Source organism: Triticum urartu, chromosome 5A (assembly GCF_056163025.1).
Source record: "Triticum urartu cultivar PI428250 chromosome 5A, HENAU_Tu73, whole genome shotgun sequence".
NCBI classification, from domain to species: domain Eukaryota; kingdom Viridiplantae; phylum Streptophyta; class Magnoliopsida; order Poales; family Poaceae; genus Triticum; species Triticum urartu.
The window spans coordinates 245,391,518-245,415,326 of record NC_141877.1 but is presented as its reverse complement, the minus strand read 5'-3'; the positions used below and the strand labels follow the sequence as shown (position 1 = coordinate 245,415,326).

The 23,809-nt window shown below is 47.7% G+C and overlaps 3 protein-coding genes across 29 annotated transcripts; 1 reads left to right on the top strand and 2 right to left on the bottom strand.

Annotated features, from left to right (window-relative positions):
• Positions 1-565: 565 nt before the first annotated feature.
• LOC125532223 (uncharacterized) lies at positions 566-6,208 on the bottom strand. Of its 25 annotated transcripts, XM_087525838.1 has the most exons (10): positions 5,591-6,204; positions 5,189-5,473; positions 5,030-5,091; positions 4,896-4,965; positions 3,280-3,377; positions 3,041-3,136; positions 2,267-2,566; positions 1,753-1,831; positions 1,219-1,274; positions 566-949 (listed from the first exon to the last, which is right to left on the bottom strand). In XM_087525838.1, exons 7-10 carry the CDS (start codon positions 2,446-2,448, stop codon positions 760-762), a joined length of 507 nt encoding a protein of 168 aa, XP_087381964.1. In that variant the 5' UTR covers positions 2,449-2,566; positions 3,041-3,136; positions 3,280-3,377; positions 4,896-4,965; positions 5,030-5,091; positions 5,189-5,473; positions 5,591-6,204; the 3' UTR covers positions 566-759. The 25 variants fall into 25 exon arrangements, 6 of the variants coding, with proteins under 6 accessions (XP_087381964.1, XP_087381966.1, XP_087381963.1 ...); XM_087525840.1 differs by having other exon boundaries at positions 2,267-2,289; positions 2,385-2,566; positions 3,280-5,091; positions 5,591-6,206; XM_087525837.1 differs by having other exon boundaries at positions 3,280-4,965; positions 5,591-6,206.
• A 773-nt stretch (positions 6,209-6,981) lies between these two features.
• Positions 6,982-10,293, top strand: LOC147970931 (2-oxoisovalerate dehydrogenase subunit alpha 2, mitochondrial-like). Of its 2 annotated transcripts, XM_087525833.1 has the most exons (9): positions 6,984-7,502; positions 8,279-8,416; positions 8,496-8,678; positions 8,777-8,934; positions 9,080-9,179; positions 9,251-9,362; positions 9,439-9,578; positions 9,657-9,842; positions 9,944-10,293. In XM_087525833.1, the coding sequence occupies exons 1-9, from the start codon at positions 7,278-7,280 to the stop codon at positions 10,109-10,111; spliced, it is 1,410 nt and encodes a 469-aa protein (XP_087381959.1). In that variant the 5' UTR covers positions 6,984-7,277; the 3' UTR covers positions 10,112-10,293. The 2 variants fall into 2 exon arrangements, with proteins under 2 accessions (XP_087381961.1, XP_087381959.1); XM_087525835.1 differs by lacking the exon at positions 8,279-8,416 and having other exon boundaries at positions 6,982-7,502.
• A 2,489-nt stretch (positions 10,294-12,782) lies between these two features.
• Positions 12,783-22,295, bottom strand: LOC125530096 (3'(2'),5'-bisphosphate nucleotidase). 2 transcript variants are annotated; one of them, XM_087525831.1, is made up of 9 exons: positions 21,269-21,959; positions 20,971-21,181; positions 16,025-16,100; positions 15,652-15,725; positions 15,366-15,568; positions 13,717-13,927; positions 13,503-13,601; positions 13,274-13,427; positions 12,783-13,161 (listed from the first exon to the last, which is right to left on the bottom strand). In XM_087525831.1, exons 1-9 carry the CDS (start codon positions 21,481-21,483, stop codon positions 12,989-12,991), a joined length of 1,416 nt encoding a protein of 471 aa, XP_087381957.1. In that variant the 5' UTR covers positions 21,484-21,959; the 3' UTR covers positions 12,783-12,988. The 2 variants fall into 2 exon arrangements, with proteins under 2 accessions (XP_087381957.1, XP_087381958.1); XM_087525832.1 differs by lacking the exons at positions 20,971-21,181; positions 21,269-21,959 and adding an exon at positions 21,984-22,295.
• Between the last annotated feature and the right edge of the window lie 1,514 nt (positions 22,296-23,809).

Below are 23,809 nucleotides of genomic sequence, written 5' to 3'. Positions count from 1 at the left end.
GAGTACGGTTGTCATTACATGTATATTTGGCGGCTAGGATCTCTTATATTTACTTCCTAGCTTAGCGATATCTCTCGATCCTTTCCCTATATAGCGGATACGGTTGAGATCTCGCAACCCCTGTACCTATATATGTGCCTAGTGCATGATTAATAAGAACTAGTGGACCCGTTGCGCCAAATGGCACAGGCACGCTAAATCCATGTTCGTGATGATTTTTTTTTTTGCATGTTTAATTCCTTCTAATAGGAAATAGGGTGGATTTTTATGTACAATGAGACGTATATACACATTTGAATTTGATATCACATTTAAAACAAAATATATGCTTTAGTTAGTTTAGACATGGGCAATCACGCATCATTATAAATCTAATTCCCTTTGGCCAAAAAAATAAAGTCCCACTCAAAATCGTGTGGCGTTGATAATGTTAAAAAAAGTTTTTAAAAAGTACACAGTAGTGAAAAATATATGCATGCCTTTTTTACATTTAATACCCCCTTTATTCAATGTTATAATATCCATGTTTAATAGTAAATGTGAGTACAACAGAGCCCAATCGAAATGGGACAGTAGAGACAATATCTGGATTAATTTCCACGTTCACAGAGAACAATCCCCTCTACAGGCACCCTCCCTCTGCAGGCACCCAACAGACCGGACGGCTGAAACTGAAACTGTCATGGAAAAACGAAGGAAGCTCCTATAGACCATCATACAGTCATAATTATAATCTCGAACTACAAACCCATATAAGCCCTATAAAAATCTTATGGCATGGAGGGCAGCCTGTTCATAGGCATGGACAAAACCACACCAGGCCAAGCTCCAAAAAAAATACACCCTTAATGGAACTGGATCAGAACCATCCCCTGGAAGCTCCAGTTCCACCCCATCGAGAATGGACCCAATCTGGCTGCATCCTGCATTAAGTTCTTGTTGATACTCCCTATCATTAACACATAACACAAATCATTAAGCGTGTACTTCTTTCATTGGGAAAATTCTTTTTAGCAGAGGAGAAAATGAGCACACGAAGAGCTTGCTACACATTCACCAAGAAATACACGACAAAACTGGCCTTGATACATTATTTTTTTGCATGGAAAATCTCTTGAAATCTGTGAACGAAAGTAGAATACTGACATTTCCATCAATTCAGCTAAAATGCTGCATTCAAAAGAGCTCCATATATCTTATTATGCAAAGGTCAATTACCTTGAGCATAACTCATGTCTCGCTATTGGGATTAACTGCTCCAAATTTCCATGCATCTGATTGTTACAATGATCACACAACATACCAGCAGAAGCAAACAAACAGATTTAACAGCCGTACATTCACAACACATACAATATAGTGGGATGTAGATACTATTTGGAGAAACAACAATAGCAAAGGCAGACTACATCTATGACCATGAGCCATAATAGGGAAACCCATCAGGCAAATATATTAACACATAAATGTAGTTAATCAACTTATTCGTAAAGGCCTCTCCAACAATCTAAGAGACATGTAATGAAGAAAACAGATGATAGAAGACGAACTGCCCTATTATATAAACAGAAAGCAACAAGTCCATGGTATATAAATTTTATGATAAACACAACTCTACTTTTAAATAGAGAAAATAGGCTAGTCGCACTCATGTTAAGTGATCACATGGTATCACTATAGCAGCTCTATGTAGAAAGTGTGTCTTAATTATACAAAGAAGATTCAGATACTATTTAGTAATGGTGAACTCACAGCATGGCCATCTGAAGTCCAGTCAATGATATCCCATTTTAGTTTTGATGTTCCTAGTTGGATCAAGAGGGTCGTGCTTCTGAAAAGAGATATGCAAGTATATGTAGTACCTCACATTAATACATGATTTGGTTACATGCATGTCAACACACACTCTTTTTCACATCAACTCCCAATTCAAACGAAAATAGCCAAAAAAAACTCAGTATGAAAACTAACACAATGCAGACCAAGATTTACTTGGTATTAGAACAAATCACACAGATTCAATCTTTGCTCAATGACAACTGAGGAAGAACTCTATGACTATCCTAATTTGCACCGATCATTGCATGATATCAATATTGCTCTTTTACAAAACTAAATTTAGACAACCATGTAAGCTCTGAACATTGTTCTTGATTAAAAGGCCAAAAGGATAAACAAATGGAATAAGTCTCACTGTTAAAACTCAATTTGCACTCAATTTTTTATCTAAACAGCCACAATCAATGTCCGTTGCATTCACGCTTACCTTGAGGGAGAGAGTACACCCCCCTGCAAAATTGGAAAGGGAAAACTAAGGATAAAATAAGAACATGAGTCGGCAGAACCTAAGAAAGAGGAGCTAAAATCGATCCGGTAGAACCTACCACCAGCTCTTGATATGTCAAGTACAGATAAAGCCATAAGAGCGGCAAAGTAAATAAGCTCCATGTACTACCCATTGAATCTAGAATGCACTGTTTGGAAGAGCGTCGGACGGATCCAACCATCTCTGGTCAGAGACGTACCAAGGTCCAACCTGACAACCCCTCTTTTCTTCTTCTCTCGCCTCCTCACATATTAAAAACATTGCGTATTAATTTCTTATTTATTAATGGAAAGCACAAGGAAAGTTTGATGCGAATTCAGTAACTTGAAATAAATAAGCGACAATTAAATGAGACATTCAACCAAGGCAAAAACATAATGTTTTGCATGCCTTCTTTTTACTGACTGTAAAGCCGAGAATACATCCAGAGTCACCGCGGAGGAAGTAAAACAAGACATATTACTGAGGCCCTGTTTGTTTGGGCTTTTGCTTCTGCTTTTGCAGCTTTTCCACTTTGGCCAAAAAGCCATAAAAGCTCCTAAATAGGTGCTTTTGGAGCTTTTTTGGCTTTTGATGAATCAATATAACAATATTCAGCTCCAAAAGCCATAAAAGCTCTAAAAGCACCTAGCTTTTATGGCTTTTTGGCTAAAATAGAAAAGCTGCAAAAGCAGAAGCAAAAGCCCAAACAAACAGGGCCTGAAATGGACTTACATATTACTGAAATGTACCAATGATGGCTGCTATCACCGCCGGCATAGGGATCACCTACCACTCAAAACCCAACCATTCCATGCCATACCTCATCATCTGCAAAACAGTCAAGTAGAAAAATAATTTTGTAAGCAATTAATTCTCTTTGAGGTAGGCATTACAACAACCAGCAGGTTGTGCTGCCACCTCCACAAAGTCATGAGATGGAAAGGATAGAACAAAAACACTAACTCACGCACTCTCCACATGGAACGCCCAATGCTGGTGTTGCTTCTCTCAGGCAATGGCGAAGGCGGAGGCCGGCTCCTCGACCCAGCTCCGGCTTTCAACAATTTGACTAACACAAAACAGATTTTTAACATCCACAATTTGGACTGGGTAATTTGGAACAACTGATTCCACTTCTATAATTAGACCCTGCTAACAAATGATTTATTGGATAATTTGGACTGCTGTACAAAATTTAAGAGTGGAACTAATTGCTCAGTTTCTAATTTTTTACTTGTCACATCCACTGAATAAGGTGAGCTCATTCTCTGATGCAAATAAAACAATGCTTGGGAAAATGCTTAGAAACAGTAGTAGCAAGTTAAAGATCAAGTTGAACAGAGTAAGGTCTAAATGGCATCTCCCTTTTTCTAAAAGGCAAAAGATCTTAATGGCCTCGTGACTGAATAAGATGTGTAGATGGAGAAAGCATGCGTATGAATCTTCTCAGTACAACTTAACTGGATTCGCTAACTTGAAGTAACAATGAAGAAAGAAGAAAGCATTCAGAAAATGCAGATTCTCTCTTCTTTGAACATATTACATGACTCAGCATCTTCTTGTAGGAAAGGAAAAATCAAATAACTAAGGATAAAATAAGAACAAAGCCATGAACAGAGCATCGAGGAATCAGTATAACAATTCCGAAATACAATAATTTCAGAATCTTGCAAAATCACAACAAAACTTGAAGTAGTTCTGAACAATTAGAAATACATTACACTGAAGGTTGAGTAAAATCTTTCTTTGATTGAGCAATATATAGCTGCAGATATTTTACAAAATCAATACATAACAAGAATCTAAGCCTCTTTAGACCCCTTTTCCGAGCTAAATATGCAGGCTTTCCATGGAAATTTTTACAATATATTTGTTCTATGAACAAATGCTTCCTTTCATTCCTTTTTTTGAAGCGGGTCTCATGCCATCAGCAGCCCAGCACCAAACAGCCAGCACCCGGTTACAACAATCATGCACGCAGCAGCAAGCTAGCAAAAAACAAACCACAATAGGTGCCCGGACAAACACACATAACTAAGCCAGTAAGCAAACACAGAACAAGAACTCATAGCTAGCAAGCGAGCGCTACCAGCACCAGTTAACATGATGGCCCCAGAAATATAACCAAGCTCGCTGATTCCCCAACGACATAGCATTCACAAATCACAATGTAATACGGCACAACCAGGCGAACTTTGACACGATTACCAAATTACATAGTTCTAGACTTTCAGTAAAGAATGGTCCTAAGAATTGAAGAGATAGATTTGAAAAATATACTTCCGCGTATAAGCAGAATCATGTTTGCAATGCATGTGTATATTTTATCTGGTATAGCAATACATTACTTACACCCAGAGAATTAAAAGCCTAGCTTTAGAGCGTCAAGCTAACCAACCAGAACAGTATGTATGATGCTACCACCAAGCCAGCCACAACAATCATGCACGCAGCAGCAATCCATAAAAAAGAACACAATGGGTTCCCGGACACACACATCACTAAGCCAGCAAGCACACACACAACAAGAACTCATAGCAATCAAGCGCGGAGGATAGGAGGACAGCTGGGACCGGAACGAAATTACCTTGTTGGCGAAGGATGTCCAGGTGGAAGCGACTGGAGGCGGCGGCCACGACGGCGAATCCAGGCAGCAGCTGCGCGAAAGGAGACATGCATTCATCAGTTGGCAATGGAAGCATCCATCATATTCATACATACCTGCGTTTCTTTATGAGCACTCCACTTCTCTGTCTCACCCCGTTGACCTCCACCTCGATAACCTGGTTAATGAACAACACATGATCCATGGGGTGATGATAAACCTTGCATGTATCCCCAAAATTGACGGGAGGCGGTGCGGAGTATTAGATCTCTGACCTCTGACCGACCGATGAGCCAATGGAAGAAGGGGACAGTGAGGGCGGTGTTGAACACGTAAGCCCGGCGCCGGAAGGGAGTATCCAGAGGAGCACCTCACGGGCGGACTCCTGCTGCTGCGCGTGCAAGCAGCTCGCAGACCGCCTTCTTCTCCTCCTCGCCGCCCAACTCTTCTTCCTTCTAGCGAACTTCTCCATCTTGCGCGCAAACATCAAATGAACGTGTGCTCCAGCTGCTCATCCATATACTCCGTCTTCTCCCCCATTGGCTCAGGCCTAATTTGTCCTAGCAAAAGAAATCACATGATGAGCAAATGAACGAATTCGCAACAAACATTTCAAATCAAGATTCATCCGTTAACAGGCCCAAAATATATAAATAGAGGAGTTTCTAATTGCCGACCAGAGCGCCTCGGGCTGTACGGGAATCCATGGGTAGAACACCAGCTGTAGGTGTCATCGCCCACCCGCTGAGGCCGCCGTCGGCCGCACGGCCGCAAGAGCCGCCGTCCGCCGCACCACGAGGAAGAGGCGGAGTGCAGCCTCCCGTGAATCGCGCCCGAGACCCAGCCCCGTCGCAGTTCCCGATCCAGGAGCGGATCGAGCCGCCGCCAACCTCCAGGTCGCGCCCATCCTGGCCGGCGCAGACCGACGCCGGCCGGTGATCCTCTCTCCCGTCAGCCGTCGCACCTCCCTCTCCTTTTTCCTCTCTCTTTCTCCCTTCTCTCCTTCCTTCTCTCTCTCCCTCTCATCTTCTCTCTCCGCTAGGGTTCCTACGAGAGGAGGGGCACAGGCCAACGCTGGCTGGTCACCCTTTCCCGTCCGCCGCCAGACCTCCCTCTCCTCTCCCTCTCTCTTTCTCCCTCCTCCCATCTTCCTCCTCTCTCTCTCCCTCCCATCTTCCTCTCTCTGGTAGGATTCGTGCGGAAGGAGGGGACTGGTTGTGCACAGTGCGTGGCAGGACTAGATTGGGTTGGTTACTTGGTTTGGGTGCGTGCGCGGCGCACGGGACGGGAGGAGTGATGAGACGGGGCTGTTTGGTTAACTTTGTCAAAGATTGTCACACCTAATGTTAGGCAAGTTTGACCAATTTAGATAAATATTTGGTTCAAGCCACACTTTAGATAAGCCATATTTGGGCCTCACATGACATACACTTAAAACGTGTGGCAAAATTCCCTTAGGCTTGCCAACTTATGGCTCTTATTTTAATGAAATAACCTTAGATAAGCTTGGCAAAAATGTATGGCAAAGTGTGGCAATGCTAGTCCTAGAACCAAACAGTCCCAAATTCTCTCTCACCTGGACGTCACTCACCCAACCAATACGCGCGTGAGACGAGCCCACTGGTCATTGGGCAGAAAAATGAATCCCATGGTGAAAAACAATTAACCGCAAGCGAAAATCCAACGGCTCAGATGTGCTAGAAGGCAGATCAGACGGTCACGGACGGCTCAATTCAGAAAGCATCTGGAGGCAAGTTGGCTAGAGTCCCTATGTGTTACTCCCTCCGTTCCGAATTACTTGTCCTAGATATAGATGTATCTAGATGTATTTTAGTTTTAGATACATCCAGTCCTGCTACAAGAAACGGAGGGAGCAGAATTATCGATGCATGCAATCCTCCTGGTACTACCGTCCATGGAGCAAAATGGGCTGAGCATGCCCTGTCACCGGCCTCAGCTCCCACCCTTCAGCACCCACCCACCCACCCCGGCACCGGGCCACAGCTTCCACGTGCAGCCTCCTGCCCCACGCGCCATCCTTCAACCCCTGCAGCTGCAATCAATCAGTCGTCACTCTCCGGACACCAGTGAGCCGTGCCCGTCTTCTCCTACCTCCAAACTCCTCGCGCTCCTCGCTGCACACACACTTATCTTTCCAACTCACGCTTTCTCCCTCTTTGCTTCGCTCGCTGCTTCTTCTCTTGTTTCCTTTTCTCGTCTCTATCCAACTCCCACTCTGCCACCTATAAATTCCAGCCACCACCATTGAATTGAGTCGATTGCGCAGAATTCTTGCAGCTGATCGCGCCGGAAGCTCGCATCGTACGAGATAGTGCGTGTACCTAGATAGTCACGTACATATACATGGCCGCGTGGCTGGCGCGCCGGGCCGCCAGGAGGCTCGCTGGCGAGCTGCGCAGCCGTGGACCAGGGCCGTGGCCCTTGAGCTGGTCGACGGTGCCGGTTCTCGGGGTGCCATCAGGGGACCAAAGCAGGGGGTTCTGCTCCGTCCGGCGCTTCGCAGGAGATAGCGCCGCCGCCGCTGCCATCGAGGAGCCGGAGAATGGACTTGCCGCAGGCGATCTGCAGGTATCTGTGCACTCGTATGTTGTGGTACATACAGTAGGACGGCCGCTTCTAGACATGTGTGTAGAATTGTCAGGATAAACTAGTAGTGATACGTAGTACCACGAATATTTAGGATGCTCTGGTTTTGAAAATTACATTATATTTCCCGCAAAAAAATACATTATATATATGCAACAGGGAAGGTAAACCCCTTCCTCAGAAAACAAACATTCAGGATGCTGCGCCTAGGATCATGTGATCTTTCTCCTTGATTAAAGAAAATTTAGTGTGGATATCATCGTGATTCTCACTTGGAAAGAGCATCCTGTATACACGTGATTACTATATATGCTTCTAATATTCCTAAGAAACGAGACAACTTTAACACATGACAATTGTGGATAGAATTGACAAGTAGTAGTAAAGTAAGCAGATAAGGAAGGACGTGTCATTGAGTCAATAGGCTGGTGGGACTTCACTTCAGGTTTAGTAAGCTCACACGGCTTCTTTTCTCTTGCGTGTTTTATTTATTTATAATTCCTGTGATGTCACTCCGTGTCAACTGATGAGACAAATTATTACGAGTCTCTGCTGGTAAAGTAAAACAATGTTGATATTGCCATGGTCAATCGTTGTCAAGAATAAAATAGTCCATTGCCTTGCCTCCAAGGTCAGTTAGACTAACCCGGTTGTGCTTCCAAATTTATTTCGAGGAGATTTTATACATTCATTCTTCTGGGGCCACCAATGGTTTTCCCCATGCACAACTTACTTAATTTTGATTGTTACCGACGCAGTTTGTAGATTTCCCTGGAGGAAAGCTTTCCTTTGTTGGTGAAATGAATTTCCTGCCAGAGTCGCAAATGGAAAGGATTAATTGTTACCGTGTTCTTGACGATGATGGTGGGACTATATACAGCAGTAGATTCCAAGAGGTGTAGTACCGCCATTGCCATTGCCATTGCTCCACGACTGAATAATTTTGTTCTGAAGCATGTCTCTCATTCTTGTCAGGTCAGTAAGGAGTTGGCTCTGAAAATGTACAGTAACATGGTCACCCTCCAGATTATGGACACAATCTTCTACGAAGCTCAGAGGCAGGGAAGAATTTCCTTCTATCTAACTTCCAATGGTGAAGAAGCAATCAACATAGCCTCTGCTGCTGCGCTTAGTGCTCAAGACATTGTACTACCTCAGGTGCATATCATCTGCTCCAAAAAAGAATGTTAGTGCTGAATAGTATTGATTTTACTTACTTTTCTTTTCTTGGCCGGAAATTTTGGAGCCAAATGAAGTACAGGGAGCCCGGTGTTCTTCTATGGCGTGGCTTCACACTGCAAGAATTTGCAAACCAGTTGTTTGGGAACAAGCTGGATTACGGTAAAGGCAGGCAGATGCCAATACATTACGGATCAAACCGTCTGAATTATTTCACAGTCTCATCGCCTATCGCGTAAGTATGAAATACTTCCTTCTCCTTCCTTTTCGGAAAAGAAAAAAAATGAAATACTTCCTCCTTCCTTTCTGAAAAAAGAAAAGAAAAAAGAAAAATGTTGTGCAAGTGAAGCTGAGATTTATCCTTGTTGGCAATTGATCAGCACTCAGCTCCCTCAAGCTGTTGGCGCTGCCTATTCTCTCAAGATGGACAAGAAGAAGGCATGTGCCATCACGTATTTCGGCGATGGTGGCACGAGCGAGGTAGATGAACAATCATTGGTTGCTTACTTACAACTTGTAACCAGATCTCTCTAACAGCTGAAAAACGTCAGGGAGACTTCCATGCCGCGCTCAACTTCGCTGCTGTCACGGAAGCGCCAGTGATCTTCTTCTGCCGCAACAATGGCTGGGCAATCAGCACCCCAACCGCCGAACAGTTCAGAAGTATGAATTGTGCCTCTGCTCAATCATACAAGGGAATATTGGCACGGCACTGTATAAAACCCAACTACTCTTGCAGGTGATGGAGTTGTTACCCGCGGTCAGGCCTACGGAATACGTAGTATCAGGGTAGACGGCAACGATACTCTTGCTGTGTACAGTACAGTCCACACCGCCCGGGAAATGGCTATAACTGAAGGAAGGCCTATTTTAATCGAGGTGCACAATAGTATGGTTTAACAAAATTTCAGAATATACCATTTGCTGAGAGTACTTTACTGAGTAGAAAGCTTTCAGGCGATGACCTACCGAGTCGGCCATCACTCGACATCCGACGATTCAACCAAGTACAGGCCGGCTGATGAGATGGAGCATTGGCGAACAGCGAGGGATCCCGTCTCCAGGTACAGAAAATGGGTTCAGGGGAATGGATGGTGGTGCGACACTCAAGAGTCTGAACTCAGGAACAATGTGCGGCAAGAGGTAATGTAATATTGGTGTTGCAGAAAGGTGGATCTGGATCTCTGTAATGCATTTAGTTTTCATACATGACCAACTGAAACTGTTAGCTCATTTCTGTGTAGCTCCTGCAAGCCATTCAGGTGGCCGAGAGGATGCCAAAACACGGGCTTGCGGAGCTCTTCACTGATGTTTATGATCAAATGCCTTCCAACCTTCGTGAGCAAGAGCGGTCGCTGCTGGATACCATCAAAAAGCATTCTGCAGAGTATCCAGCTGATGTGCCTGTTTAGTCCTATTAGCCATAGCTCTGCAATGTTGAGTCTGCAAGTACCCATGAATGATGATTTAGTTGGTACCATAAGAGTTAATAGTGATTATAGCTTGAATTGTATGTAATTTATCAAGGGGGAATAAAGTGCCCATCAAAAATCTCCGAAAGAATAATACAGGAGATTGGCTGTTTTTTTTTCAAGGATACATCAAAGCTGACGTAACGAGATCATAGATAGAAGATGCCTAGAAAGGCAGACAGTTTTACAACTTAGCCACGGCTATGAAAGCCAATTTTTGACATGCCGATTACTCACTACTAACCCACTCATCTACTCTAATCGGGAGCGATCCCGCCTCTCGCAGTAGCCCTGCTGCCCTCCAGTCTTGTCCTTGTAGATCAATCTTCCTGAGGAGCTCACTTGTGGAGGTTGTCGCTCCATTGAACACTACATTATTCCTATGTTTCCACAACATCCAAGCCACCAACGCAATGACGGTCCATGTCTCCTTCCTAAGCTTTGGCTGCGGGTTAATGGAGGTCCACCATTCCACCAGATTGTCATCCTCAGTTGGCAACCAAGTTAGTTTGTCCCAGTGGTCGAGAATGGAGAGCCACACTTCTCTAGCAAAGACGCAGCCGAGAAGGATGTGGTTGATTGTCTCTGGCTCCTGATCACAAAAGGGGCAAGCCGGAGGATGCGGTAGGTGCCGACACGCAAGCCTGTCAGCCATCCAACACCTCTCCCGAGCCGCCAGCCACGCGAAGAATTTGCAGGTCATCGGCGCTCTTGACCTCCAGATTTGCACGGCCCCAACGGCCTCCACTCTCCCAGCAAAGAACGCCTGGTAGGCCGATCTCGCCGAGAAGCACCCATTTGGTTCCCAAGCCCAGACCAATCTATCTTCCATGCCATCTACGAGCTGAATATGTTGGGTTCTGTCCACAGGCTATAGGAACTCGGTGAGAGCTTGGGGGCTCATGTTAGGCGACACATCTAGCCACTAACCTTCGGTTATGGCTTGTCTCACTGTTCTCTTCCGCGCTCTTCTTTTGACTGCAGCGAATAGGTTTGGCATGAGGTCTTGGATTCTTCCATCCCATAGCCATCAATCTGTCCAGAACAAAGGCACCTCTCCATTTCCTATCATGCACTTCATCGCCGCCTTGTATATGCTCAAGGAGTCCGGTGACACTTAAATGTTGAACTCATTCCATGGCCGGTCGTGCTCCGTTCGCATTAACCAAGGCCATCTTGCTCGGAGTGCGGCGTTGAGAATGCGCAAATTCGGAATGCCGAGGCCGCCATACTCCTTTGGCGTGCACACCTAATCCCATGTCACTAGACAATGACCGGCATTCACGTCTCGGCGTCCCTTCCACAGAAAACCGCGACATATCTTATTTGCAGCTTCGATGGTTTTCACTGGCAGGTCCAGCGCCACCATCGCATGTATGGGCATGGACGCTAGCGTGGTCTTTACTAGCTCCAGACGCCCAGCCCGGAAGAGCAGTCTCGCTTGCCATGCGGGAAGGCGATCGGCCATTCTATCCACCACATACTGTAATTGCGATGCCGATACCTTGCGCAAGCCCAAAGGCAGCCCGAGGTACCGGCAAGGCCATCCGATCGCCTGGCAACCTAGCTCCTCAGCTATCCACTACACTTGCTCCTCCGAACAACAAATCGGGTGCGCAGAACACTTGACCATGTTCGTCCGTAGGCCCGAAGCCATACCAAAATCTGTGAGCAGTGCGGCGCATGCCCTGAGGCTCCCACGGTCAGGCCTTAGAAAGGTGACCACATCATCCGCATATATCGATGTCCTGTGCTGTAGCCCGTTTAGTGCAAGGGGAGTCAACAACCCCTCTGAGGCCGCGCGTTGAAGCAGGTGGTGAAGGGCCTCCATGACCATGACAAAAGGCAGGGGGACATAGGATCTCCCTGCCGTAGACCTTGCCGGCTATATATGACTTCGCCTGGTATTCCATTCAGCATGATCCTTGTTAAGGAGGATGCAAGGAGGCCGGTAACCCAAGCGATGCATTTTGGGCCGAACCCAAGTTGCTTCAGAACCTCCATCAGGAACGCCCAGTCCACAGTGTCAAATGCTTTCATAATGTCTAGCTTAAGCATAACCGAAGGCGTCAAGGAAGTGTGAAGTTTCTTTGCCATGCCTTGTACCATCATGTAGTTATCATGCAAGCATCTCCCTCTTATGAAGGCATTCTAGGGTGCACCGACCAAGCGTGGCATATCTCCGGTGACCCTTAGCAGCCAGCTTGGGAAAGCTATGAATTAGGCTGATCGGTCTGTAATCCCAGACCTCAATCGCAGTAGCAGATTTTGGCAGAAGAGTGATGAATGCCTGATTGATGGAAGCCATTCCACGGAAGTCCATGTCCCCAAATGCCTGGAAAGCTGCCAACACATCGACCTTAATGATCGGCCAGCATGCAACATAGAACCGGGCCGAGAATCCGGACCCGGCGCTTTGTTGAGGTCTTGCGCACGGACCGCCTCCCAGATCTCCTCCTCTGTGAACTCTTCCTCAAGATGTGTCATGTCAAAAGTTGGCATTCCCAGCTCGCCTAGGTCCAATGTGTATGCCCGGTCCGGCGCCACTCCAAGCTGCTCACACAAAGAATAGTTGTTGCTGACATTTATGTTGAACAAAGCTATGCTAAGATATTTATAACTGCAGGCAAATGCCTCTTTTATTTAAGACATGGCTGTCACCACTCCTTAGATGTACAAATGTGATACAACAAGGATTGCATTTGTCCCAACAAAAAGGTCATTTACACATAAAACAGTGTGAATAAGGTGTGGCATTGCGATCATTGTTTTGGATCAATCCAACTACAACAGGGAAGGTTCAAACCAAAAAAGCTTCTACAATGGGGAAGGGGCCTGGCTTTTCTCCTTGATGGCCTCCTGGACAGACTTCAGCAGTGATGGCATCAACTGCTTATTTGTGGCAATGATGCCTGTGTCAACATCAAGAAATCTCCCTTTCGAGAAATCGAGATCGTTTCCTGAGGCATCTGTTACTACACCTCCAGCTTCTGGGGAACACACGAAAAGGGAAAATAAGGAAATATGTATCCTTCAGCCGAGTTCCTTGTTTAAAAATAAATAAAGAGAAATGTATTACAAAAATAAAGAGAAATGTATTACCTGTGACGACAATTGCGCCAGCTGCATGATCCCATATCTTTTCCTTATAACCCTTGTGTGGAAAACGCAAGTAAATGGCACCATCGCCACAGGCCAGAGCACCATATTTTGCTTGGCTATCTATTCTGACTGGAGGAGCTTGGACACCAAGTTTCTGGTAGCACTCAAACACGGAATTAGTTTCTACTAAAACGGATATAGCCTAAGCAAAGACTAGTCAAGATCAAACCTCCGCTATAGAGCCAGTTAAATCATGCATTGTGTGTGCTCCTTCATAGGATTCAAAAAACGAGGCATTCACTGGATTGTCGATGGTACAAACACTAATCTATAATGAAAGTTAACCAGAAGCGAGTCAATAATAAAAACAAAATATCTCACATAGGTAGAAATAGGCTTAACTATTTCAAATCAAAATAAAAGAGCTAGAAAATGGTAATAACCTTTTGTGGTGGAGAGCCCTCTAATGACTCTACTTCAGCACCACAACCAATTGTAGCTGAAAAGAGGGCCCCCGTTTGATCTCCTGATGAGCTACCATTGAGGTTGCTTATTGATGTCAAAGGAAGATTTGGACATCCCAACACGCCCAAAACAACTTTGCCCTCATCAAGCAGTGCCAGTGCGATTGCATATTGGCCTCCTCTCAAGAAACTGAATCAAGTTATTAAAACAACACAAAAATGGTCAAAATGTATTATAGACAAAGATAGTAACAAGAGGTGCTGCATTGCATATCATTGTTTTTCAGCAGGAAAAATCCATCATCAAATGGCCAGAATGTCTTTCTTTTCAAACAATGGTAAGTACTGTCCACGATTGATCAGGTTAGAATGTTTTAGCTAAAATATGGGACATGAAAGAAAGGGCATTCAATCTAGCCAGTTAGCTGATCAGTTTTTAGCACTTCACGAGCTATCTCAGAAAAGGGAACAGAATACAGTTTACTAAGAACTGGTTCACAAAAATTTTGAAGTAATATTGGCACTTCTACTGCTTGTCATTGTGTAAGATGATCATTCCATCTCATTGCGTCAGATGGTAATGTCATTTCTACCAAATTGTTTGTGCCATGGAAGATCAAGGGCAACCCTTCAATTGTAGAGTCAAATTATCAATTTGTTGTACATGAAGGGTGTGTGCTTGATTTTAGGTTTACCCACTTCTGCAGCTTAAATTTTCAAAAACAAATCATAGATGTGCATCATGTCATAATATGAGGACCTACAAAAACATGGAACATTATTAAAAAGCATACCCTGCGCAAAAAGAAAAAGAAAGAAACTTATTTTTTGAATAGTATAATTGCAACACTTTTCTTTCTTGACTTTTTATCATATATTTGCATGAATTTTCGCAGGTGAATTTTTTTTACAAGATGCACATCCATGATTAATTTGAAAATTTTCTCAAAATGCACAAGTACCTAAACCCTAACCTCAAGAATCCACCCTTGAATCTACATTTAGTTTTCCCTTTGCTGTAATATTGCTTGCATGAGTTTAACTTCATGAAATTCTTCTGCTTTATGTGTAACGCCTATCATGCTTATGGTTTCTTAATTGAAAAGACAATGTAATAGATAAAACACTACCTTATTGACCTTTTCTATTTAATATAGGAAGGGCAAAATGTTCATCAACGTAATATCAGCATAAATGCCAAGAGAGAATTGATATTTTGCTTAACATATCCATACAGTAGCATGCTTCACTAAACCAGTTATACAAAAATGGCACATCATCGCATGTTTGTCCATGCCATATGAGATGCACCAATATACTTGAGCGAGGCATAAATCAGATCTAAGAAACACTGATAAATTATTAAATAAGATAATTGGTAAAATAATTCATTCTGTGTGAAGAACTTAAGAACCATAGGTCAGGAACTCAAGTCATTTGAAAGAAGGCAGTGGTGCCTGCTACCTTGAATAACTAATGATTAGGAACACGGACAGCAAATCAGCAATACTGGTTTTGGTGAGCAAGAACGCACTTGTAATAACTAGTAGAGTATATGGTGGGGAAAAAAATGCATTTCTCGCATTAGCAGATTGTGACACCTGCAGGTTGCAGTTACCATAGCTCACCCTTTAGTCCCATCAATTGGATCCAGAACCCAATGTCGGCCAGATGGACCTCCTTCAGACTTCCCAGTATCAATTGCAGAGAGGATACCTTCCTTAGATAAAGTAATGTTGTATGAACCATTCTCAGCGAGAGTTTCATTTACAAGATCAGTAATATGTTCCAGAATTTCTTCAGCGCTATCCTTTCTCAAGTCTTCTGAGTCCTATGTACATACAACCACTTAACCGTAAAATACTTATGTACTATTAAACACAGAATAACTCAATAGCAACACAAGTGAATTACCTCTTCGGCCACCATAGAAAATGAACCAGAAGTTACTTCCATATTTAACGCAAGACTTACCAATACTTGAGATCCTACATGTACGAAAAGAAAATTAACAAGTGAGGAAGTTGAGAGGAAGAACAAGTTTCATGTATTAGTCTTAACCGATTGACGAGCATACAATTCTGAATGGTCTTTAAGAAATCTTATCATCTCGGTGTAAGAAACCTTATCATTAAGAAATCTTAACATCTCCATATAAGTTAAAGCAAGAAATGATAGAGGACTTCTGGAGTAACTTGAATTATGGTTAAGTACGGGCACTAATTATTAAGCATTAAGCAGCAAACACAAGCACTTAGAGGTAAAGAGTTACAAAGTGGGCATGTACCATAGTCAGCTACTGTCACAGGACTTTTATCCGCCTTGGACTGAATATCTGATTGCAGAATTTCCTGCTGTACAGTCTGAAGAAGGAAGACATGGAGCAAAAGCAATAAATTCCAGCTGCAGGAATGCATCAAGAATCTGAAGAGCGAAGCAAGCAATGCAATCAACAAACTCAAAGATCTCTAGCTCCAGATAGTAAGGAAAGGTGATTATCATAATTAAGACTACCTACGCTAACAGGCTTCGAATATACAGTAGAAGATTTTTACGAGTACTATACTGTAAGAGATGATGTACCCTCACAGAGATTACACTGCTCGTATTGTAAGAGTTGATATACGATATCGTCTTGAAAGTGTAATTCGCGATGCAAAGAAATGGAATAAAATGGTCGCTCGTTGTCACTACAGTTGTGCACGGCACCACCGAGTGACCGCCAGTTGGCATAGCCAAGTGTAGCATGTGTGCGTGAGCCAGCTGTAGGCGCGTGTGTGACCAAGGGCCAGGTCGATGGGTACTTAACCCACGTCGGGTGATGTATTGAACAGGCTGTTGTTTAGTAAACTAAATTCCCTCACCTCACTTTCTCTCTCGCTCACCCCCTTCCTCACGCCATCCTCGTCCCCCTTTCCCCTTTCTGCCTACTCTGGACGCCCCTTGATCCAGATCGAGGTGTGACATTTGGTCATCAGAGCCACCGAATCCTGCCGCAAAAATTTTCTCCGCTGCCCCACGAATCCTCTTGGCCTTGATCTGTAACATCCACCGTCGCGGGTGCGATCTGCTCCGGCTTCGCCCAAAATCCCCGGCGGGGTTGGATCGGCTCGGAGAGGAGCAACGGCGCCGTCCAAACCTTCGGTTCAGACGCGGCAGCTGCTGTCCACCATGGACGACAACACCAGCACGCTCAAGGCCCTCATGGAGACAGTCCTCGCCCGCCTCGACGAGCAGAAGATCGACAACGACAAGCGACTCGAAGTGCAGGCCGCCTTCAACGCGCAGGTTTCGCAAGATCTGCTGGCGTTGTCTAAACAGGTGGATCTCACCCAAGCCGACGTTGACGAGACGCGCAAGGCGCTCGAGAGATCGCCGTCACCGCGCGGATCGGGATCGGCCACCGTCCTCAACCCGTCACCACCTCCACCCCCGCCGCCTCCTCTTCGTCCTCCACCGGCGCACCAACAACAACAGGGACCGCCGTCGTCTCCCCGCCTCGCAGATCAGCGTCCGCCTCTGCTCCAAGTTCTGCTCCAGCAGCAGAACGAACCACACCACCACCAACACCACAACAACTACATCAAGCCACCCAAGCACGAGTTCCCGCGTTTCGACGGCACTGCCCCGTACCTCTGGTTAGATCGCTGCCGCGCCTACTTCGACCTCTACCGCGTGCCGGCGTCCAGCTGGGTGACCATGGCGACGTTGTACATCGAGGGCCAGGCCGCTCACTGGCTGCAAGCATTTTGTCAAACACATGATGGCCTGGAATGGGAGGCGTTCTGCGCAGCAATAATCGAGGAGTTCAGCGCCAACGAGTTCGAGCTGGAGATGCACAAGCTTCTTCAACTCCGACAGAGCGGCACCGTCAGCGAGTACCGCCAGGTGTTCGACAGCCACATGTACCATTTACTGGCGCTCAATCCCTCGCTCTCCGCCAAGTTCTTCATCACGCAGTTCCTGTTGGGACTCAAGGATGAACTGTGCGCGGCCGTGCGTCTTCAAGCCCCCACAAGCATCACGCGCGCGTCAATCCTCACGCGCATCCAGGAGGAGTTGAACGCGCCACGCACGCGGCCACGACCACAACCGCAAGGCCGCCCTCCTCCAGCGCGCCCGGGCGCCGCGCCACGACAACAGCCCGACGACTACGAGCGCGAGCGCCAACTCAAGGAATTTCGCCGCGCCAATGGGCTCTGCTTCAAGTGCGGCGATCGGTACAGCCGGGAGCACCGCTGCAATCCGCAGGCCCAGCTACTCACAATTCAAGTCGGCGCGTACGGGGAAGTGCTCACCGACGACGCCGTGCACGCGCTTGACTTACTCGACGCCCCAGACCCGGCAATTCCTCCACCGGAGTGCTGCACCATCTCCGCGCACGCACTGGACGGCTCCGAGGCGCCAAGTACCATCCGCCTCCGAGCACTTGTGGGCAACCAGGTCATGTTGTTGCTGTTGGACTCCAGAAGCACCCACAACTTCGTCAACAAATCCTTCATGGAACGCATCGGCGCTACCACGCAGGAGATCGCAACGCTGGACATGCAGGTGGCAAACGGCGATCGCCTCACCTGTTCGTGGCAAGTTCCAGAGCTGAAGTGGTGGATGCAAGGGCACACGTTCTCCACGCCCATGTACAAGCTCGACACCGGCGCGTACGACGGCATCCTCGGCATGGACTGGCTCGCCAAGCATAGCCCGATGACGTGCCACTGGCAGGACCAGTGCATCTCCTTTGTCCATGACGGCGAGAGGGTCACGTTGCAAGGTGTTTGACCCAAGTCCACAACTACTCTTGCCGCCATCCAACCGGCTGAATTGTGCAAGCTCATCACCGGCAACGACATTTGGCGATGACCATGGTGGAGATGCAGCCACCACCGCCTCGTTCGCGCAAGCCGTCCCTGACACCAATCAGCGATCTCTTGGACGAGTTTGCCGATGTCTTCGCCACGCCTACGGGCCTACCCCCTCATAGGCAGTACGATCACGCGGTCACCTGGGAGGAAGGAGCTCAACCCACCAACACCAGGCCGTATCGTTACTCGCCACTGCAGAAGGACAAAATCGAGCGGCAAGTGAAAGAGATGCTCGACGTCGGGGTGATCACCCACTCCGTCAGCCCGTACGCTGCACCCGTGCTGCTGGTGAAGAAGAAGGACGGGACGTGGCACTTCTGCGTGGATTACAGACGTCTCAACAACGTCACTGTGAAGAACAAATTTCCTTTGCCGATCATGGACGAACTACTTGATGAACTGGCCGGCGCGGCATTCTTCTCCAAGCTTGACTTGCGCGTAGGCTATCATCAGATTCGCATGCGCGAGGAGGACGAACACAAGACTGCATTCAAAACCCACCATGGCCACTTCCAGTTCCGCGTCATGTCGTTCGGCCTGACGAATGCCCCTGCAACCTTCCAGTGCTTGATGAATGCATCGTCGCCAAGTATACACGTAAGTTTGTCATCATCTTCATTGACGACATTCTTGTTTTCAGTGAGACATTGGAAGAGCACCTAGAGCACCTTCACCTCGTCCTGAGCTTGCTCCGCGAGCACCAGCTCTACGCCAAGATGTCGAAGTGTTCATTTGCACAAGACCACATTGACTATCTCGGCCATGTCAAGGCGTCTCAACAGACTCCGAGAAGACCGGCGCCATGGCACAGTGGCCTACTCCGACCAACGCCACTGAGCTTCGCGCGTTCCTTGGGCTCACCGGCTACTACCGCAAGTTCCTGCCGCACTACGGGATCATCGCCAAGCCACTCGCGCAGCAGCTCACCAAGAAAGGCTTCAAGTGGCCCGAGTCCGCGCAACGCGCGTTCGGCACGCTCAAGGCGGCGATGGTGACCACGCCGGTGCTCGCCTTCCCCGACTTCGACAAGCCCTTCTCAATTGAGACGGACGCGTGCGACACGGGCATTGGTGTGGTGCTGGTGCAAGACGGCCACCCCATTGCCTACTACAGCAAGGCGCTGGGAGTGAAGAACCAGAAGCTTTCAACTTATGAGGAAGGAATTTCTGGCGGTAATGATGGCCGTGGACAAGTGGCGCTCTTATCTGCAACGCGGGCCGTTCACCATCGTCACCGACCACAAAAGCTTGTGCACGTTGGGCGATCAGCAGCTGGTGACCGACGTCCAGCGCCGCGCGATGTCGAAACTCGTCGGCCTGCAGTTCAAGTTTCAGTACAAGCGCGGCATCGACAACGGCGCAGCCGACGCGCTCTCCCGCGTGGGCGGCCACTTCAGCGCCAACGCGTTGTCGCTGTGTCAGCCCGCGTGGATCCAGGAGGTGGCTAATTCCTACGCCACCGATCCGGACGCGCAGGAGCGACTACAACAACTCGCGTTGCACAGCCTAGATGACAAGGAGTATGAGTTGTACCGCAGGCTCATCCGTCGCCAGGGGCGGCTGTGGATTGGCGCCAACATAGCTCTGCGCACCAAGTTAATCAGTGCAAATGCATGACAGCGCCGTGGGCGGCCACTCCGGCGCCGCGGCCACCTACCACCGCATCAAGAAAGCATTCGAGTGGAGGGGGTATGAAACAGGATGTCGACGACTTCGTGCGGCAATGCCAAGTCTGCCGGCAAGCCAAGCATGAACTGTGCAAGCCAGCGGGCAAATTGGCACCACTGCCAATCCCAACAGCACCTTGGCAAGACCTGACCATGGATTTTGTTGAAGGATTACCCAAGTCAGAGGGGTATGATGCAATCATGGTGGTGGTCGACCGCTTCACAAAATTTGCCCACTTCGTGCCCCTGCGGCACCCGTTCACGGCAACACAGCTGGCGCGCGTGTTCTGGGACAACGTCGTCAAGCTCCACAGCATCCCAGCATCTATTGTCAGCGAACTCGACAAGGTCTTCACAAGCGCGCTCTGGCGCGAGCTGCTGGCCAGCGCGGGCACCAAGCTCCTCTACTCCACCGCCTACCACCCCCAGACAAATGGACAAAGTGAACGCGTCAACCAGTGCATGGAAATGTACTTGCGTTGCGCTGTTCACGACACCCCCCGGCAATGGCGACGATGGCTTCCCTCTGCTGAATTCTGGTACAATTCCTCATTTCACTCCTCACTGGGCTGCTCTCCCTTCAAGGCGTTGTATGGGGTAGAAGCCAACGAGGGGAGCATGGCCACCTGGCCGGCATCCCAACCAACCTTGCCGGACGGCAAGCAGTGGGATTGGTCGCTGCATCAAGAGAACTTGCGCGCTCACCTGACACGGGCGCAGAGCAAGCACAAGAAGTTTGCTGACAGGAACCGGACCGAGCAGGTGTTTCAAGTCGGGGATCAAGTTCTTCTGAAGCTTCAGCCATATGTGCAAAAATTGGTAGCAAGTTGTCCCTGTCCGAAGCTGGCATTCAAGTTCTTTGGCCCTTTCTCCGTCATCGCCAACATCGGACCCTCGGCGTACAAGTTGGATCTTCCTGCTGACAGCAAAATCCACCCAGTGTTTCACGCCTCGCAGTTGAAACCTTTCACACCCAACTACAGCCCAGTGTTTTCTGAACTACCTGTCATTACCGATCTGTCGACTGAAGAAACATTGCCAATGGAAATCTTGGACAGAAGGATGACGAAGAAGGGCAATGCACCGGTGATTCAGCTTCAAGTGGCTTGGGACACGGTTCCACCGTCTTCTACTACCTGGGAGGACTACGACGTACTTCGCCGGCGCTATCCTCAAGCAACTATTTGGGAGAACGAAGCCATGAAGGAGGGGGTTCATTCTCAAGGAGGGGAGAATGTCACTACGGTTGTGCACGGCACCACCGAGTGACCGCCAGTTGACATAGCCAAGTGTAGCGTGTGTGCGTGAGCCAGCTGTAGGCGCGTGTGTGCGTGAGCCAGCTGTAGGCGCGTGTGTGACCAAGGGCCAGGTCGATGGGTACTTAACCCACGTCGGGTGATGTATTGAACAGGCTGTTGTTTAGTGAACTAAATTCCCTCACCTCACTTTCTCTCTCGCTCACCCCCCTTCCTCACGCCATCCTCGTCCCCCTTTCCCCTTTCCCCTTTCTGCCTACTCTGGACGCCCCTCGATCCAGATCGGGGTGTGACACTCGTGCATGCTACCCATGAATCAGCAACGCTCCCCACCCCTCTTTCGTCGCAAGGGCTGAGCAGCCGGCGGCAGTAGCGCGTAGCGGCAACACGGTTTCCGCCGAGCGGCGCCCCCCACGGACCTCAACACAGCAAGGAGCGGATGTGAGATACGAAAAGGGGCACCTGGCATAGGCGGGCGGCAAGGGCGACGGCCTTCTTGGCGGCTGCAAGCTCGGCGGCGTACGGGGGGCTACCGGCGGACCCTGACATGGCGCGGGCGGCAAAGAGGGGTGGCGCTTGGCGGGGCCACCAGAGGGAGGAGCGCAGCGGCGCGGAGGAGGCGAATCGGCGGTAGGTGGGGCGGCCAAGGTGGTGGGAAGGCAGGGGATAAGGGAGGCGAGCACGAGGTGGGTTTCGGGCGAGGGAGGAGGGAGCGAGGAGGAGGCCCACGCGCGAAGCCATGCGCTGTGTCCGTGTGTGAGCGAAGAGGTCGAGATGCCGAAATCGTTTTATCTTAAACCGTGCGTCCAAATCTCGAACCGTTTTCACCGTTGAATTCCTTGCGTTCAGATTTTCAAAACTAAATCTCATGTTGATAAGTTTTAACAAACTTTTTTTCACGAAAAAACCGGACAAAAAAAACCAGGCGAATAAACCGAACCGGGAGCACGGTTTTTTTCCCCTTCCGAAAGAGGCACGCCCGTGCCTCTCGTGAAATCACAACCGTGCCTCTCGTGAAAACAAAACCGTGACTCTCGTGGAAGCAAAAAAACAGAAAACACGTTTTTTTTTCGTTTCCGAGAGGCACGACCGTGACTCTCGCAAAGGCACAACCGTGCCTCTCGCGAAAGCAAAACCGTAACTCTCGCGAAAGAAAAAAAACAGAAAACGTGTATTTTTTCCCTTTCCTAGAGGCACAGCCATGACTCTCGTGAAAGTACAACTGTGTCTCTCGCGAAAGCAAAACCGTGACTCTCACGAAAGAAAAAGAAACAGAAAACGCGTTTTGTTTTCCCTTTTCTAGAGACACGGCCGTGATTTTCGCGAAAGCACAACCGTGCCTCTCGCGGAAGCAAAACCGTGACTCTCACGAAAGAAAAAAAACAGAAAACGTGTTTTGTTTTTTTTTCCGAGAGGCACGGCCGTGACTCTCGCAAAAGCACAACTGTGCCTCTTGCGGAAGCAAAACTGTGACTCGCAAAAGAAAAAAATAGAAAACGTGTTTTTTTTCGTTTCTGAAAGGTACGGCCGTGACTCTCGGTAAAGCACAACCGTGCCTCTCGCGGAAGAAAAACCGTGACTTTCGCGAAAGGAAAATAATAAAAAATGCGTTTTTTCGCACAAAAAAAATTCAGATTTTTTTATCGAAAAGCTAAGGAAGACCGGGGGAAAACCAAAACGTTGAAAAAAACCCGGAAAAAACCGTTTAAAAAGCCAAAAACGCGTGTGGAAAAATAAAAAAACAAAATCCAAAGGGAGCGTCCAGAGCGCGACACATGACGAATGGCTAAGAGCGACTGATCGTTGCGAGGCTCCCGAAGGAGCGCTCGTTAACTAGTTGCTCCCTCGAGATGCAGCGGGGAGCGGATTAGCTAACAGCCCAGCAAATTATGCTTTCTCTTGAGTCTTGACTACTTGGCCCATTATCTGCAGAAAGGGGCTTTTCTATTACGGCCCTGCTACCTCCTCACTACTGCCCCGGCGGGCCAGACGGCCACCTCATCCTTGGCCCAAGGCCTGCAAGATGGCACTTAATAGGGCAAAGGTATCCCCATTTTTTTAGTGAGAGGATAGCTATTGATTTTCATGAAGCCCCTTGATGATCCCACAAACGTGTGATGATGTTGCGCCTTATCAATTGCTAAACCCACGCTAGAGTATGATCAAGCTGATTAGGAAGGTCGAATATTGCAAGCAATCTACGAACAAGCAAGAGCCAAGAATTGCAAATATTTGCTACTCTCATCTATCCATAATAAGTGTCGCAGTTTTGAACTAAGGTTGAACTA

Coding starts and splice junctions, on each gene's coding strand:
- LOC125532223 (XM_087525839.1), bottom strand. CDS start 2,448: ATGGAGCTTATTTACTTTGCCGCTCTTATGGCTTTATCTGTACTTGAC. Junction 1,832..2,266: donor GGTGTACTCTCTCCCTCAAG/GTAAGCGTGAAT, acceptor ATCTCTTTTCAG/AAGCACGACCCTCTTGATCC. Junction 1,275..1,752: donor GGACTTCAGATGGCCATGCT/GTGAGTTCACCA, acceptor TGTAACAATCAG/ATGCATGGAAATTTGGAGCA.
- LOC147970931 (XM_087525833.1), top strand. CDS start 7,278: ATGGCCGCGTGGCTGGCGCGCCGGGCCGCCAGGAGGCTCGCTGGCGAG. Junction 8,417..8,495: donor ACAGCAGTAGATTCCAAGAG/GTGTAGTACCGC, acceptor CATTCTTGTCAG/GTCAGTAAGGAGTTGGCTCT. Junction 8,679..8,776: donor AAGACATTGTACTACCTCAG/GTGCATATCATC, acceptor AGCCAAATGAAG/TACAGGGAGCCCGGTGTTCT.
- LOC125530096 (XM_087525831.1), bottom strand. CDS start 21,483: ATGAACCCCCTCCTTCATGGCTTCGTTCTCCCAAATAGTTGCTTGAGG. Junction 21,182..21,268: donor CGACAGATCGGTAATGACAG/GTAGTTCAGAAA, acceptor TGCTGTCAGCAG/GAAGATCCAACTTGTACGCC. Junction 15,569..15,651: donor TTTCTATGGTGGCCGAAGAG/GTAATTCACTTG, acceptor GTATGTACATAG/GACTCAGAAGACTTGAGAAA.